General features: G+C 54.8%; 1 protein-coding gene across 1 annotated transcript in view; it reads right to left on the bottom strand.

Moving 5' to 3' along the window:
• Nucleotides 1–17031, bottom strand: part of LOC140741370 (amine oxidase [copper-containing] 3-like) — a 35218-nt gene extending 18187 nt beyond the window's left edge. Inside the window, exon 1 of the mRNA XM_073071528.1 lies at nucleotides 15340–17031. Coding sequence (XP_072927629.1) covers nucleotides 15340–16909 — 1570 coding nt within the window. The 5' untranslated portion in view covers nucleotides 16910–17031. The remainder of the gene's footprint in view (nucleotides 1–15339) is intronic.
• Nucleotides 17032–17750: the final 719 nt, after the last annotated feature.

Here is a 17750-nt window from a genome sequence, read left to right as displayed (position 1 = left end):
TGGGAGGCGGCCCTGCCCAGGAGTTAAGTACCCGCCCCAGGGGATCCTCCTGCCCTGCCTGAACTCTGGGATCCTCCTGCCTCGCCTGAACTCTGGGATCCTCCTGCCTCGCCTGAACTCTGGGATCCTTCTGCCCTGCCACGAACTCTGGGATCGTCCTGCCCTGCCACGAACTCTGGGATCCTTCTGCCCTGCCACGCACTCTGGGATCGTCCTGCCCTGCCACGAACTCTGGGATCCTCCTGCCCTGCCTGAACTCTGGGATCCTCCTGCCTCGCCTGAACTCTGGGATCCTTCTGCCCTGCCACGAACTCTGGGATCGTCCTGCCCTGCCACGAACTCTGGGATCCTTCTGCCCTGCCACGAACTCTGGGATCGTCCTGCCCTGCCACGAACTCTGGGATCCTTCTGCCTCGCCTGAACTCTGGGATCCTCCTGCCCTGCCACGAACTCTGGGATCGTCCTGCCCTGCCACGAACTCTGGGATCCTTCTGCCCTGCCACGAACTCTGGGATCGTCCTGCCCTGCCACGAACTCTGGGATCCTTCTGCCCTGCCACGAACTCTGGGATCCTCCTGCCTCGCCTGAACTCTGGGATCCTTCTGCCTCGCCTGAACTCTGGGATCCTCCTGCCCTGCCTGAACTCTGGGATCCTCCTGCCTCACCTGAACTCTGGGATCCTCCTGCCTCACCTGAACTCTGGGATCCTCCTGCCCTGCCACGAACTCTGGGATCCTCCTGCCCTGCCACGAACTCTGGGATCCTCCTGCCCTGCCACGAACTCTGGGATCGTCCTGCCCTTCCACGAACTCTGGGATCCTCCTGCCTCGCCTGAACTCTGGGATCCTCCTGCCTCACCTGAACTCTGGGGTCCTCCTGCCTCACCTGAACTCTGGGACCCTCCTGCCCTGCCTGAACTCTGGGATCCTCCTGCCTCGCCTGAACTCTGGGATCCTCCTGCCTCGCCTGAACTCTGGGATCCTCCTGCCCTGCCTGAACTCTGGGATCCTCCTGCCCTGCCACGAACTCTGGGATCCTCCTGCCCTGCCACGAACTCTGGGATCCTCCTGCCCTGCCTGAACTCTGGGATCCTCCTGCCCTGCCACGAACTCTGGGATCCTCCTGCCTCACCTGAACTCTGGGATCCTCCTGCCCTGCCACGAACTCTGGGATCCTCCTGCCCTGCCACGAACTCTGGGATCCTCCTGCCCTGCCACGAACTCTGGGATCGTCCTGCCCTTCCACGAACTCTGGGATCCTCCTGCCTCGCCTGAACTCTGGGATCCTCCTGCCTCACCTGAACTCTGGGGTCCTCCTGCCTCACCTGAACTCTGGGACCCTCCTGCCCTGCCTGAACTCTGGGATCCTCCTGCCTCGCCTGAACTCTGGGATCCTCCTGCCTCGCCTGAACTCTGGGATCCTCCTGCCCTGCCTGAACTCTGGGATCCTCCTGCCCTGCCACGAACTCTGGGATCCTCCTGCCCTGCCACGAACTCTGGGATCCTTCTGCCCTGCCACGAACTCTGGGATCCTCCTGCCTCGCCTGAACTCTGGGATCCTCCTGCCTCGCCTGAACTCTGGGATCCTCCTGCCCTGCCACGAACTCTGGGATCCTCCTGCCTCACCTGAACTCTGGGATCCTCCTGCCTCACCTGAACTCTGGGATCCTTCTGCCTCGTCTGAACTCTGGGATCCTCCTGCCCTGCCACGAACTCTGGGATCCTCCTGCCCTGCCTGAACTCTGGGATCCTCCTGCCTCACCTGAACTCTGGGATCGTCCTGCCCTGCCACGAACTCTGGGATCCTCCTGCCCTGCCACGAACTCTGGGATCCTCCTGCCCTGCCACGAACTCTGGGATCCTCCTGTCTGCCACGAACTCTGGGATCCTCCTGCCTCGCCTGAACTCTGGGATCCTCCTGCCCTGCCACGAACTCTGGGATCCTCCTGCTCTGCCACGAACTCTGGGATCCTCCTGCCCTGCCACGAACTCTGGGATCCTCCTGCCTCGCCTGAACTCTGGGATCCTCCTGCCTCGCCTGAACTCTGGGATCCTCCTGCCTCGTCTGAACTCTGGGATCCTCCTGCCCTGCCTGAACTCTGGGATCCTCCTGCCTCGCCTGAACTCTGGGATCCTCCTGCCCTGCCACGAACTCTGGGATCCTCCTGCCTCGCCTGAACTCTGGGATCCTCCTGCCTCGCCTGAACTCTGGGATCCTCCTGCCCTGCCACGAACTCTGGGATCCTCCTGCCCTGCCACGAACTCTGGGATCCTCCTGCCTCGCCTGAACTCTGGGATCCTCCTGCCCTGCCACGAACTCTGGGATCCTCCTGCCTCGCCTGAACTCTGGGATCCTCCTGCCCTGCCACGAACTCTGGGATCCTCCTGCCTCACTTGACCTCTGGGATCCTCCTGCCCTGCCACGAACTCTGGGGTCCTCCTGCCCAGCCACGAACTCTGGGATCCTCCTGCCCTGCCACGAACTCTGGGATCCTCCTGCCTCGCCTGAACTCTGGGATCCTCCTGCCCTGCCACGAACTCTGGGATCCTCCTGCCCTGCCTGAACTCTGGGATCCTCCTGCCTCGCCTGAACTCTGGGATCCTCCTGCCCTGCCTGAACTCTGGGATCCTCCTGCCTCGTCTGAACTCTGGGATCCTCCTGCCTCACCTGAACTCTGGGATCCTCCTGCCTCACCTGAACTCTGTGATCCTCCTGCCCTGCCACGAACTCTGGGATCCTCCTGCCCTGCCACGAACTCTGGGATCCTCCTGCCTCACCTGAACTCTGGGATCCTCCTGACTCGCCTGAACTCTGGGATCCTCCTGCCTCGCCTGAACTCTGGGATCTCCCTGCCTCGCCTGAACTCTGGGATCCTCCTGCCTCGCCTGAACTCTGGGATCCTCCTGCCCTGCCACGAACTCTGGGATCCTCCTGCCCTGCCACGAACTCTGGGATCCTCCTGCCCTGCTAGAACTCTGGGATCCTCCTGCCCTGCCTGAACTCTGGGATCCTCCTGCCCTGTCACGAACTCTGGGACCCTCCTGCCCTGCCTGAACTCTGGGATCCTCCTGCCTCGCCTGAACTCTGGGATCCTCCTGCCTCGCCTGAACTCTGGGATCCTCCTGCCCTGCCTGAACTCTGGGATCCTCCTGCCCTGCCACGAACTCTGGGATCCTCCTGCCCTGCCACGAACTCTGGGATCCTTCTGCCCTGCCACGAACTCTGGGATCCTCCTGCCTCGCCTGAACTCTGGGATCCTCCTGCCTCGCCTGAACTCTGGGATCCTCCTGCCCTGCCACGAACTCTGGGATCCTCCTGCCCTGCCTGAACTCTGGGATCCTCCTGCCTCACCTGAACTCTGGGATCGTCCTGCCCTGCCACGAACTCTGGGATCCTCCTGCCCTGCCACGAACTCTGGGATCCTCCTGTCTGCCACGAACTCTGGGATCCTCCTGCCTCGCCTGAACTCTGGGATCCTCCTGCCCTGCCACGAACTCTGGGATCCTCCTGCCCTGCCACGAACTCTGGGATCCTCCTGCCCTGCCACGAACTCTGGGATCCTCCTGCCTCGCCTGAACTCTGGGATCCTCCTGCCTCGCCTGAACTCTGGGATCCTCCTGCCTCGTCTGAACTCTGGGATCCTCCTGCCCTGCCTGAACTCTGGGATCCTCCTGCCTCGCCTGAACTCTGGGATCCTCCTGCCCTGCCACGAACTCTGGGATCCTCCTGCCTCGCCTGAACTCTGGGATCCTCCTGCCTCGCCTGAACTCTGGGATCCTCCTGCCCTGCCACGAACTCTGGGATCCTCCTGCCCTGCCACGAACTCTGGGATCCTCCTGCCTCGCCTGAACTCTGGGATCCTCCTGCCCTGCCACGAACTCTGGGATCCTCCTGCCTCGCCTGAACTCTGGGATCCTCCTGCCCTGCCACGAACTCTGGGATCCTCCTGCCCTGCCACGAACTCTGGGATCCTCCTGCCCTGCCACGAACTCTGGGATCCTCCTGCCCTGCCTGAACTCTGGGATCCTCCTGCCTCGCCTGAACTCTGGGATCCTCCTGCCCTGCCACGAACTCTGGGATCCTCCTGCCTCACTTGACCTCTGGGATCCTCCTGCCCTGCCACGAACTCTGGGGTCCTCCTGCCCAGCCACGAACTCTGGGATCCTCCTGCCCTGCCACGAACTCTGGGATCCTCCTGCCTCGCCTGAACTCTGGGATCCTCCTGCCCTGCCACGAACTCTGGGATCCTCCTGCCCTGCCTGAACTCTGGGATCCTCCTGCCTCGCCTGAACTCTGGGATCCTCCTGCCCTGCCTGAACTCTGGGATCCTCCTGCCTCGTCTGAACTCTGGGATCCTCCTGCCTCACCTGAACTCTGGGATCCTCCTGCCTCACCTGAACTCTGTGATCCTCCTGCCCTGACACGAACTCTGGGATCCTCCTGCCCTGCCACGAACTCTGGGATCCTCCTGCCTCACCTGAACTCTGGGATCCTCCTGCCTCGCCTGAACTCTGGGATCCTCCTGCCTCGCCTGAACTCTGGGATCTCCCTGCCTCGCCTGAACTCTGGGATCCTCCTGCCTCGCCTGAACTCTGGGATCCTCCTGCCCTGCCACGAACTCTGGGATCCTCCTGCCCTGCCACGAACTCTGGGATCCTCCTGCCCTGCTAGAACTCTGGGATCCTCCTGCCCTGCCTGAACTCTGGGATCCTCCTGCCCTGTCACGAACTCTGGGATCCTCCTGCCCTGCTAGAACTATGGGATCCTCCTGCCCTGCCACGAACTCTGGGATCCTCCTGCCCTGCCACGAACTCTGGGATCCTCCTGCCTCGCCTGAACTCTGGGATCCTCCTGCCTGCCTGGTCTGAACTCTGGGATCCTCCTGCCTCGCCTGAACTCTGGGATCCTCCTGCCCTGCCACGAACTCTGGGATCCTCCTGCCTCGCCTGAACTCTGGGATCCTCCTGCCTCGCCTGAACTCTGGGATCCTCCTGCCCTGTCACGAACTCTGGGATCCTCCTGCCTCGTCTGAACTCTGGGATCCTCCTGCCCTGCAACGAACTCTGGGATCCTCCTGCCTCGCCTGAACTCTGGGATCCTCCGTTCTGCCACGAACTCTGGGATCGTCCTGCCTCGCCTGAACTCTGGGATCCTCCTGCCCTGCCACGAACTCTGGGATCCTCCTGCCTCGCCTGAACTCTGGGATCCTCCGTTCTGCCACGAACTCTGGGATCGTCCTGCCTCGCCTGAACTCTGGGATCATCCTGCCCTGCCACGAACTCTGGGATCCTCCTGTCCTGCCTGAACTCTGGGATCCTCCTGCCCTGCCACGAACTCTGGGATCCTCCTGCCCCGCCTGAACTCTGGGATCCTCCTGCCTCGCCTGAACTCTGGGATCCTCCTGCCTCACCTGAACTCTGGGATCCTCCTGCCTCGCCTGAACTCTGGGATCCTCCTGCCCTGCCACGAACTCTGGGATCCTCCTGCCCTGCCACGAACTCTGGGATCCTCCTGCCTCGCCTGAACTCTGGGATCCTCCTGCCCTGTCACGAACTCTGGGATCCTCCTGCCTCGTCTGAACTCTGGGATCCTCCTGCCCTGCAACGAACTCTGGGATCCTCCTGCCTCGCCTGAACTCTGGGATCCTCCGTTCTGCCACGAACTCTGGGATCGTCCTGCCTCGCCTGAACTCTGGGATCCTCCTGCCCTGCCACGAACTCTGGGATCCTCCTGCCTCGCCTGAACTCTGGGATCCTCCGTTCTGCCACGAACTCTGGGATCGTCCTGCCTCGCCTGAACTCTGGGATCATCCTGCCCTGCCACGAACTCTGGGATCCTCCTGTCCTGCCTGAACTCTGGGATCCTCCTGCCCTGCCACGAACTCTGGGATCCTCCTGCCCCGCCTGAACTCTGGGATCCTCCTGCCTCGCCTGAACTCTGGGATCCTCCTGCCTCACCTGAACTCTGGGATCCTCCTGCCTCGCCTGAACTCTGGGATCCTCCTGCCCTGCCACGAACTCTGGGATCCTCCTGCCCTGCCACGAACTCTGGGATCCTCCTGCCTCGCCTGAACTCTGGGATCCTCCTGCCCTGCCACGAACTCTGGGATCCTCCTGCCCTGCCACGAACTCTGGGATCGTCCTGCCTCGCCTGAACTCTGGGATCCTCCTGCCTCGCCTGAACTCTGGGATCCTCCTGACTCACCTGAACTCTGGGATCCTCCTGCCTCGCCTGAACTCTGGGATCCTCCTGCCTCGCCTGAACTCTGGGATCCTCCTGCCCTGCCTGAACTCTGGGATCCTCCTGCCTCGCCTGAACTCTGGGATCCTCCTGCCCTGCCTGAACTCTGGGATCCTCCGTTCTGCCACGAACTCTGGGATCCTCCTGCCCTGCCTGAACTCTGGGATCCTCCTGCCTCGCCTGAACTCTGGGATCCTCCTGCCCTGCCACGAACTCTGGGATCCTCCTGCCCTGCCTGAACTCTGGGATCCTCCTGCCTCGCCTGAACTCTGGGATCCTCCTGCCCTGCCTGAACTCTGGGATCCTCCGTTCTGCCACGAACTCTGGGATCCTCCTGCCCTGCCTGAACTCTGGGATCCTCCTGCCTCGCCTGAACTCTGGGATCCTCCTGCCCTGCCACGAACTCTGGGATCCTCCTGCCCTGCCTGAACTCTGGGATCCTCCTGCCCTGACTGAACCCTGGGATCCTCCTGCCTCGCCTGAACTCTGGGATCCTCCTGCCTCGCCTGAACTCTGGGATCCTCCTGCCCTGCCACGAACTCTGGGATCCTCCTGCCCCGCCTGAACTCTGGGATCCTCCTGCCTCGCCTGAACTCTGGGATCCTCCTGCCCTGCCACGAACTCTGGGATCCTCCTGCCCTGCCACGAACTCTGGGATCCTCCTGCCCTGCCACGAACTCTGGGATCCTCCTGCCCTGCCTGAACTCTGGGATCCTCCTGCCTCGCCTGAACTCTGGGATCCTCCTGCCCTGCCACGAACTCTGGGATCCTCCTGCCTCACTTGACCTCTGGGATCCTCCTGCCCTGCCACGAACTCTGGGGTCCTCCTGCCCAGCCACGAACTCTGGGATCCTCCTGCCCTGCCACGAACTCTGGGATCCTCCTGCCTCGCCTGAACTCTGGGATCCTCCTGCCCTGCCACGAACTCTGGGATCCTCCTGCCCTGCCTGAACTCTGGGATCCTCCTGCCTCGCCTGAACTCTGGGATCCTCCTGCCCTGCCTGAACTCTGGGATCCTCCTGCCTCGTCTGAACTCTGGGATCCTCCTGCCTCACCTGAACTCTGGGATCCTCCTGCCTCACCTGAACTCTGTGATCCTCCTGCCCTGCCACGAACTCTGGGATCCTCCTGCCCTGCCACGAACTCTGGGATCCTCCTGCCTCACCTGAACTCTGGGATCCTCCTGCCTCGCCTGAACTCTGGGATCCTCCTGCCTCGCCTGAACTCTGGGATCTCCCTGCCTCGCCTGAACTCTGGGATCCTCCTGCCTCGCCTGAACTCTGGGATCCTCCTGCCCTGCCACGAACTCTGGGATCCTCCTGCCCTGCCACGAACTCTGGGATCCTCCTGCCCTGCTAGAACTCTGGGATCCTCCTGCCCTGCCTGAACTCTGGGATCCTCCTGCCCTGTCACGAACTCTGGGATCCTCCTGCCCTGCTAGAACTCTGGGATCCTCCTGCCCTGCCACGAACTCTGGGATCCTCCTGCCCTGCCACGAACTCTGGGATCCTCCTGCCTCGCCTGAACTCTGGGATCCTCCTGCCTGCCTGGTCTGAACTCTGGGATCCTCCTGCCTCGCCTGAACTCTGGGATCCTCCTGCCCTGCCACGAACTCTGGGATCCTCCTGCCTCGCCTGAACTCTGGGATCCTCCTGCCTCGCCTGAACTCTGGGATCCTCCTGCCCTGTCACGAACTCTGGGATCCTCCTGCCTCGTCTGAACTCTGGGATCCTCCTGCCCTGCAACGAACTCTGGGATCCTCCTGCCTCGCCTGAACTCTGGGATCCTCCGTTCTGCCACGAACTCTGGGATCGTCCTGCCTCGCCTGAACTCTGGGATCCTCCTGCCCTGCCACGAACTCTGGGATCCTCCTGCCTCGCCTGAACTCTGGGATCCTCCGTTCTGCCACGAACTCTGGGATCGTCCTGCCTCGCCTGAACTCTGGGATCATCCTGCCCTGCCACGAACTCTGGGATCCTCCTGTCCTGCCTGAACTCTGGGATCCTCCTGCCCTGCCACGAACTCTGGGATCCTCCTGCCCCGCCTGAACTCTGGGATCCTCCTGCCTCGCCTGAACTCTGGGATCCTCCTGCCTCACCTGAACTCTGGGATCCTCCTGCCTCGCCTGAACTCTGGGATCCTCCTGCCCTGCCACGAACTCTGGGATCCTCCTGCCCTGCCACGAACTCTGGGATCCTCCTGCCTCGCCTGAACTCTGGGATCCTCCTGCCCTGTCACGAACTCTGGGATCCTCCTGCCTCGTCTGAACTCTGGGATCCTCCTGCCCTGCAACGAACTCTGGGATCCTCCTGCCTCGCCTGAACTCTGGGATCCTCCGTTCTGCCACGAACTCTGGGATCGTCCTGCCTCGCCTGAACTCTGGGATCCTCCTGCCCTGCCACGAACTCTGGGATCCTCCTGCCTCGCCTGAACTCTGGGATCCTCCGTTCTGCCATGAACTCTGGGATCGTCCTGCCTCGCCTGAACTCTGGGATCATCCTGCCCTGCCACGAACTCTGGGATCCTCCTGTCCTGCCTGAACTCTGGGATCCTCCTGCCCTGCCACGAACTCTGGGATCCTCCTGCCCCGCCTGAACTCTGGGATCCTCCTGCCTCGCCTGAACTCTGGGATCCTCCTGCCTCACCTGAACTCTGGGATCCTCCTGCCTCGCCTGAACTCTGGGATCCTCCTGCCCTGCCACGAACTCTGGGATCCTCCTGCCCTGCCACGAACTCTGGGATCCTCCTGCCTCGCCTGAACTCTGGGATCCTCCTGCCCTGCCACGAACTCTGGGATCCTCCTGCCCTGCCACGAACTCTGGGATCGTCCTGCCTCGCCTGAACTCTGGGATCCTCCTGCCTCGCCTGAACTCTGGGATCCTCCTGACTCACCTGAACTCTGGGATCCTCCTGCCTCGCCTGAACTCTGGGATCCTCCTGCCTCGCCTGAACTCTGGGATCCTCCTGCCCTGCCTGAACTCTGGGATCCTCCTGCCTCGCCTGAACTCTGGGATCCTCCTGCCCTGCCTGAACTCTGGGATCCTCCGTTCTGCCACGAACTCTGGGATCCTCCTGCCCTGCCTGAACTCTGGGATCCTCCTGCCTCGCCTGAACTCTGGGATCCTCCTGCCCTGCCACGAACTCTGGGATCCTCCTGCCCTGCCTGAACTCTGGGATCCTCCTGCCTCGCCTGAACTCTGGGATCCTCCTGCCCTGCCTAAACTCTGGGATCCTCCGTTCTGCCACGAACTCTGGGATCCTCCTGCCCTGCCTGAACTCTGGGATCCTCCTGCCTCGCCTGAACTCTGGGATCCTCCTGCCCTGCCACGAACTCTGGGATCCTCCTGCCCTGCCTGAACTCTGGGATCCTCCTGCCCTGACTGAACCCTGGGATCCTCCTGCCTCGCCTGAACTCTGGGATCCTCCTGCCTCGCCTGAACTCTGGGATCCTCCTGCCCTGCCACGAACTCTGGGATCCTCCTGCCCCGCCTGAACTCTGGGATCCTCCTGCCTCGCCTGAACTCTGGGATCCTCCTGCCTCGCCTGAACTCTGGGATCCTCCTGCCCTGCCACGAACTCTGGGATCCTCCTGCCCTGCCTGAACTCTGGGATCCTCCTGCCTCGCCTGAACTCTGGGATCCTCCTGCCTCACCTGAACTCTGGGATCCTCCTGCCCTGCCTGAACTCTGGGATCCTCCTGCCTCGCCTGAACTCTGGGATCCTCCTGCCCTGCCACGAACTCTGGGATCCTCCTGCCCTGCCTGAACTCTGGGATCCTCCTGCCCTGCCACGAACTCTGGGATCCTCCTGCCCTGCCACGAACTCTGGGATCCTCCTGCCCTGCCACGAACTCTGGGATCGTCCTGCCTCGCCTGAACTCTGGGGTCCTCCTGCCTCGCCTGAACTCTGGGATCCTCCTGCCCTGCCACGAACTCTGGGATCGTCCTGCCTCGCCTGAACTCTGGGATCGTCCTGCCTCGCCTGAACTCTGGGATCCTCCTGCCTCGCCTGAACTCTGGGATCGTCCTGCCTCGCCTGAACTCTGGGATCCTCCTGCCTCGCCTGAACTCTGGGGTCCTCCTGCCTCGCCTGAACTCTGGGATCCTCCTGCCTCACCTGAACTCTGGGATCCTCCTGCCTCGCCTGAACTCTGGGATCCTCCTGCCTCGCCTGAACTCTGGGATCCTCCTGCCCTGCCTGAACTCTGGGATCCTCCTGCCTCGCCTGAACTCTGGGATCCTCCTGCCCTGCCACGAACTCTGGGATCCTCCTGCCCTGCCACGAACTCTGGGATCCTCCTGCCCTGCCACGAACTCTGGGATCCTCCTGCCCTGCCTGAACTCTGGGATCCTCCTGCCCTGCCACGAACTCTGGGATCCTCCTGCCTCGTCTGAACTCTGGGATCCTCCTGCCTCACTTGACCTCTGGGATCCTCCTGCCTCACTTGACCTCTGGGATCCTGCCTCGCCTGCATTACCCCTGACATGCCATGACATCCCCATCCTGTCCTACCCCTAGTACTTCAGTGCCTGCGTCCTGCATTTGGGTCCATTCCATGTCAGCTCGTGACAATTCAACCATTGTTTCCATGAAGATGCAACTTAATGGAATTTCACTGAAGAAGCAAATTCACTGATGAAAGGTCCCCCACTATTTTGAAATCGCTTTTGTCAGAGACACATTATATGTTCAACAACAATGACATTAATGCTTCAAGATCAGAGAGACACAAAAACTTTTAGGAAATACATTTTGAAAAAATTTTCATAGGTCAACAAGATATAGGAGAAGAATTAGACCATTTGGCCCAACTAGTTTGCTCTACCATTCCACCTTGGTTGATCTATTCTGCCTCTCAATCCATTTTCCTGCTTTCTCCTGTAACCTTTGACATCCTGGCCCAGCAAACACCTATCAATCTCGATCTCCGATTTAAATATACCCAATGACTTGCTTCCACAGCTGCCAATTGCAATGAGCTCCACGCATTTTGCCTCTGGCTAAAGAAATTCCTCCTCATCTCTGTTTTAAAGGGGATGTCCTTGTATTTTGAGGCTGCGTTATCTGGTTTAAGATTCCCCGAGTATAAGAAATATCCTTTCCATGTCTACTCCATCTGGGATTCATTTTCTTGATGGCATTTACTGGCAAAATAAACCATAGAATTTTATGAAAATTTATACATATAGAGACAAAGGCCAACCAGGAACCAGTGTGCAAAAGGAGACAAACTTTACAAATAAAAAGAATACTGACAACCTACATAAGTTGGAAAGAGGCATGAGTTGCTCTCATGGGATATCCCTTTTGTTCCACTCCTTTCACCACCTTCACCACAACTTAAATTTACCGGTTTTATCTCTGTTTACCAGTTGTGATAAAGGATCTCCAGCCGGTAACCTGAACTCTGTTTCACCATAATTCATTGGGTTTGTTTAGAAGCATGTGCTTTTGCTTTGGGGTTCAGTTAAATTTCCAAATGCTTCAATATGATTTCTAGCATTTTATTAATTTAGCAGTGTCATAACAATATTTTCAGAGTCAAGATAACATTTGCCTTTCGGTAATTTTTAACCACATGCCCACCTCTGTGCTAAACCTCTTCATTTTCTGTCACTGTCACTGAAGGAAGCTGGTACCAAAAAACCAAACACCTTCTCCTAAAAGAACCTTTTTCAGCAAGATTAGTGTAAATCTCATACCATTCTTTTTGAGAAGGAAGATGTGACAAGGCATAAAGTACATGTTTGTTGAATTTCTCAATCTTGTTCTTATAGGGCATCAGGTTATTCTTTGGTCTTTCTCTCTCCTCTTTGCCTCCTTACACTTACACACAATATTCGTTTTCACTCACTTTCTCCTCTGTATGCGCTCCAGTAAAGTTACAGGAGGTTACTTATTTCATGGAGACCAGGGCTCTAGAGATTCAGAAGGCAGGAGGGACCAAACATCACCTGGTGAATCAGAATCAAGTTTATTATGACTGACGTACATCATGAAATTTGCTGTGTTGTTGTTTGTTTGGTGGTCAAGATACCTAACCACGGGCACTAAATTAACCTAGTACTCAATGTTGTTGCAGCACTCCCATGTTACATTATGTCTAAAGGAGGCAAATGGCTGTGTGCTTAGCCCCCTGCTCTACTCACTTTATACTTATGACTGTGAGGCAAAGTACAACTCCAAAGCCATATTTAAGTTTGCTGACGATACCACTGTTGTTGACCAAATCAAAGGTGGTAACAAATCAGCATACAGGAGGGAGATTAAAAATCTGCCTGAATGCTGCCACAACAACAACCTCGCAGGAGGAGGAAACAGGAGGTCCATGAGCCAGTCCTCATCAGGGGATCAGAGGTGGAGAGAGTCAGTAATGGACGTCTTAGAATTCCACTAAGTTACCATTTCGGAGGATCTCTCCTGGGTCTAGCCATTACAAAAAAGGCACAGCAGCACCTCTACTTACTTAGAAATTTACAGAGAAATTTTACAAGGATGTTAACGGGTCTGGAGGACCTGAGTTATATGGAAAGATTAGGTTAGGGCTTTATTCCTTGATATGTAGAGGATTGACAGATTTGATAGAGGTATACAAAATTATGATGGGTATAGATAGGGTAATTGCAGGTAGACTTTTTCCACTGAGGTTGGGTGGGAGTACGACCAGAGGTCATGGGTTAATGGTGAAAGGTGAAAGGTTTAAGGGGAACATGAGGGTAAACTTCTTCACTCAAAAAGTGTGGAATAAGCTGCCAGTGCAAGTAGTGTATGTGAGCTTGATTTCAACGTTTAAGAGAAGTGTGGATAGATACATGGATGGTAGGGGTATGGAGGGCTATGATCCCAGTGCAGGTCGATGGGAGTGGGTCGTTTAAATGGCTCGGCATGGACTAGATGGGCCAAATGACCTGTTTCTGTGCTGTACTTTCCTATCACCATGATTCTAAGTTTGCAAAGATTTGGCATGTTATCTAAAACTTTAACAAGTTTCTATAGATGCACAGAGGAGAGTATACTGACTTTTCTGATTTTTCTCAAATTCCATTCTGATTGGTTACATTGCAGCCTACAAAAAGTAGTGGACACAGCCCAGTCCATCACAGTAAAAGCCCTCCCCATCATTGAGCATATCTACAAGAGCACTGTCGCAAGAAAGCAGCGTCCATCATCAGGGACCCCCACCATCCAGGCCATTCTCTCTTCTCACTGCTGCTGCTATCAGGAAGGAGGTGCAGCAGCCATAGGATACACACCACCATGTTAAGGAACAGTTATTATCCTTCATCCATCAGGCTCCTGAACCAGAGGGGATAACTTCACTCATCCCAGCACTGAACTGATTCCACAACCTATGGGCTCACTTTCATGGACTTTACAACTCATTTTCTCAGTATTCTGTGTTTATTTATTACTATATTGTTTCTCTTTTTGTATTTGCACAACTTGTCATCTTTTGCACATTGGTTGTTTGCCCGCCTTTTTATGTAGATTTTCATTGATTCTGCTGTGTCTCTTTGTATCTACTGTGAATGCCCACAAGAAAATGAATATCAGTGTACTATACAGTGACATACATGTACTTTGATAATAAATTTACTTTGATCTTTGAACCTTTATTTTGGACAAACAGTATGTACATCAATGCAATTTTTCTATACGACCTTTAAGTGCTCAGAGCATGCCCTCAGAAATCCGTATTTTCAAGATTTAATATCTAGCAACATTTTTATTTCAAGTTTGGATGCAGCTATTTCTGGACAACCCAGGACTAAACTTTACAAGATGGTGGTGAGCCATCTCATTAAATTGCTACGTCCTAAGTCCTGTTGGACCCAATCCTACGGTCCTATTGAAGTGCTCCAACGAATCTGTTGGATAGAAGTTCAGGATTTAGGCTTGAGAACAATGATAGACTACAGATATATTTCAAAGTCGGGGGGGATGGGGTGAAAATTGCAGGTGGGGGTGTTTCCCATTTCCCTTTGTATTTCATGTGACATAGGTTGTGGGATGGGAGTGTTGTCAGAATGGTTGAGCTGAATAACTGCTTTGCATTTTGCAGAAGACACACACTGTGGCCTGCTGTGTTGGAAGTAATAGACTCTTAAGGAAGTGAATTGATAGAGTCTATCAATGACCTCCTCTACCACCATGATGAGGCCAGACTCATGTTGGATGAGCAACACTTCATATTTTGTCTGGGTAGCCTCCAACCTGAGGCATGAACAACGATTTCTCTAACGTCTGGTAATATTTCCCCATCCCCCCTCCTTCTTCTTCCATTCCCCACTCTGGGTCTCCTCTGACCTCTTCTCTTCAACTGCCTATCGCTCTTGCTGGTGCCTCTTGTCCTTCCTTGTCTTCCATGGTCCACTCTCCTCTCCTATCATATTCCTTCTCCAGCCCTTTACTTTGTCACCTCTCAGCTTCTCATTTCATCTCCACCTTCCCATCCACAAGACTTCACCTATCACCTACTAGTTGGTACTCCTTCCCCTCCTCCCACCTTCTTATTCTGGCTTCTTCCCCCTTTCTTTCCAGTCCTGATGAAGTGCTTCAGCCCAAAGCAGCGACTGTTTTTTCCCCTCCATAGATGCTGCCTGGCCTGCTGAGTTCCTCCAGCATTTTGTGTGTGTTACTCTGGATTTCCAGCATCTGCAGATCCTTGTGTTTGTGAATTGATAAAGGATACTGAGTGAGTCATGGGAGAATACTAACAATCAAAGGCAGAAAAATAACAAGTTCCAGCATGCACAGTCCTTTATGAAAGGACGTGGGTGAAGGTAGCTGGGGAATTCACCAAGTGGAGTGAATATTTTGTACACGATTAGGGATTTATTTCAGGTGTTCGGAAACGTCATTCTGAGTTGGGCGAAGTGAATATTTCATGTAAAAATAACACATCGACGAGTTGATTGCTTTTGTGATATTGTCGCCATTATTTAGTGACAATTGATCGGTAATGAATTATAAACCTTGCAGTGAACAGGTTTTAACAACATTACGGAAATTGCATAGTCCTGTCCACGGGTATAATTTCTTACAGTGGAGGCAAAGTTAACTTTAAAAAAAAGCACACAAGAACTCACTGGAACCTACCCGCGATATCCAAGTCAGCCTTGAAGTGTACGAAGTGAGTATGAATATTGCCCAAAACGTTATCTTCAAGTTTGGCGCCGTATTTAGTTGCTTCTCCCGAAATATACGACGTTAGGGCATACCCTGTCGGATGCACTTTGGTTTCAATCACTCCATTGTTGTGGAACACGAAGTCAAACACATAATCATAGTTTCCCACGCTTGATACTGATCTTATAATCAGCACGTTGTCGAGCAACCCCCCATAAGAGGAGACAGTGAACCAACTCTCGAAGTGGCGCCTGAGGGGAACTTCCCGATTTTGTTCAAAAATACAAATGGAGTTCCTTAACAACACCGGTTCGTCGCTGTCCATGAAGTGTAACGTATCAACAAATGTCGCGGTATAGGGACAATCCACGCCCTTCACCAGCTCATTGGAATGCATCCCAATTCCATAATGAGTGTCCAAGAACTTGGTCCTCATTAAAGCTGGTGTCTCCCCTCCATATGTGGCACTCAATTCCTGGATACTCAGTTCATAAACTAGTCGTTCCTTCTTGAATCGGATATCAAACAGTTGTAAACCTAGAACGGAGCTGTGCCGGAATGCAAAATCCCAATCAAAGTACTCAACGTGATTATCTAAAATGTGGTATCGTTGTCCCTGGGGCTCGTATTGAAGAGGGCCGAAGATTTCAAAATTCTTACGGGGTTTCAATGAGGCATAGTTTGGATTGGAAGCTTTTCCTTTGATGTCAATCTTCTGCACAGATCCCCTGTTGTACTGCTTCACAAGCTCATCGATGCTGTCAAAGTACTGGCCGTTGTAAAAGACTTTCTTCACGTTCCACTCCGAGATATTGACGCTGCTGTGGTCCACCAACAGCTCAAACCCCAGGGGGTGCAGGAAGGCCCCACTCGTATTTTTCGTGTACGGGAGCCAAGTTTCTCTCTCGCCAGATGCAAACCCGCGAGGGGATGAATCGAAAGGTTTCGCAGACTTCCAGTCCAAACCGTAACTTTCCCTGAAAATTTTAGAAACTTTCTCCAGGTTTATCGCTAACTTCAACTGATTATTACCTAGAAAAGTTAGTGGCCTTGAATTGAAGAGAAGGCTGTTGTAATATTTAGAAGTGACATCCATATGGTGGGTTGGGTTGGGGAGAGGTGCCACTATGTATTCCTTTATACTGGGCTTACTGTCTGCCCCCCTAAACACCACAGCTCTGGCTTGCCTCTCCGGTGGATCCCCTCCCTGGTCTAAAAACATCAAGACATCCTCTTTGCGGGGAAGCTGTAATTCGATCGAGAAGATGAAGTTATCGGAGGGCAGCGCCTTGGTGCGATTCACCAGGATCACGCCCAAGTGCTTCTTCAGGTATTCCACAACCTGCATCAGCTCTTCGCGCAAGAGATCGGCAAAAATCTTTTTCTGCGGGCGCTGCTCCAACATTTCGCTGAATTTACCGCGAGAGTTGTCTTGCTCACAATCTTTTGCCTTGGAAATCCCCACCAGCAGGATCCAGTTCAGAGCAATGATCGCTACCAAAGCGACCGCCAAGACGGCGAACAAAACTTTCAAATTCATGGTGAGCCCAACACCGAAAGCGGCCGCCAGATATGGTAATGTGCGGGATGTTTTCTCGCTGACTCTGGAAGCAACCTCTCGCCGACTACGTTCGCACAGCAAGGGGTCTGCCAATAGCGGAACTGAGTGACTGAAATGTACGTCCCACATTGGCCAAGGATTTAGGGATTGTTTTGGATAATTTAACTGTTTCCGGACAGAAGGTCTAAAGTTCCATGTGAGAGAGAATTGAGTTATTAAGAGAATTGGATACAGTTTTTAAAAAAAATCAAGTGAGCTTTGCATTGAAGGGAAGAGCAGACAACCGATATTCTGAATTAGACATATAGGGATATGTCAAGCAATGAACATAGAACAGTACAGCCCAAGAACAGGCCATTCGGCCTGCAAATTGAGCGAAAACCAATTAAATTAGTCAACTAAACTAATCTCTTTTGCATACACAATACCCACATCCTTCAATTTTCCTTAGATTAGTCCCTGTCACGTTAAATGCCAATCGTAATAGGCATTTCAACCCCGGGAAAAAGATATTCCCTGTCTACTCTAACCATGCCTCTCATAATCTTACAAACTTTTATCAGATCTCCCCTCAGCCTCCACTGCTCCAAACAAAACAACCCAAGTTTGTCCAACCTCTTTAGATTAGAGAGATGGAAGTGCAGGAACCCTTAGGAGGCAGTGATCACAACATGATTGAGTTCACTGTGAAATTTGAGAAAGAGAAGGCGAAATCCGATGTGTCAGTATTTCAGTGGAGTAAAGGAAATTACAGTGGCATGAGAGAGGAACTGGCCAAGGTTGACTGGAAAGGGACACTAGCGGGAAGGACGGCAGAGCA

This window comes from Hemitrygon akajei, chromosome 18, assembly GCF_048418815.1.
Source record: "Hemitrygon akajei chromosome 18, sHemAka1.3, whole genome shotgun sequence".
Classification (NCBI taxonomy): domain Eukaryota; kingdom Metazoa; phylum Chordata; class Chondrichthyes; order Myliobatiformes; family Dasyatidae; genus Hemitrygon; species Hemitrygon akajei.
Note: the sequence above shows the minus strand (reverse complement) of the source record. Positions and strands in the feature narration are given on the sequence as shown.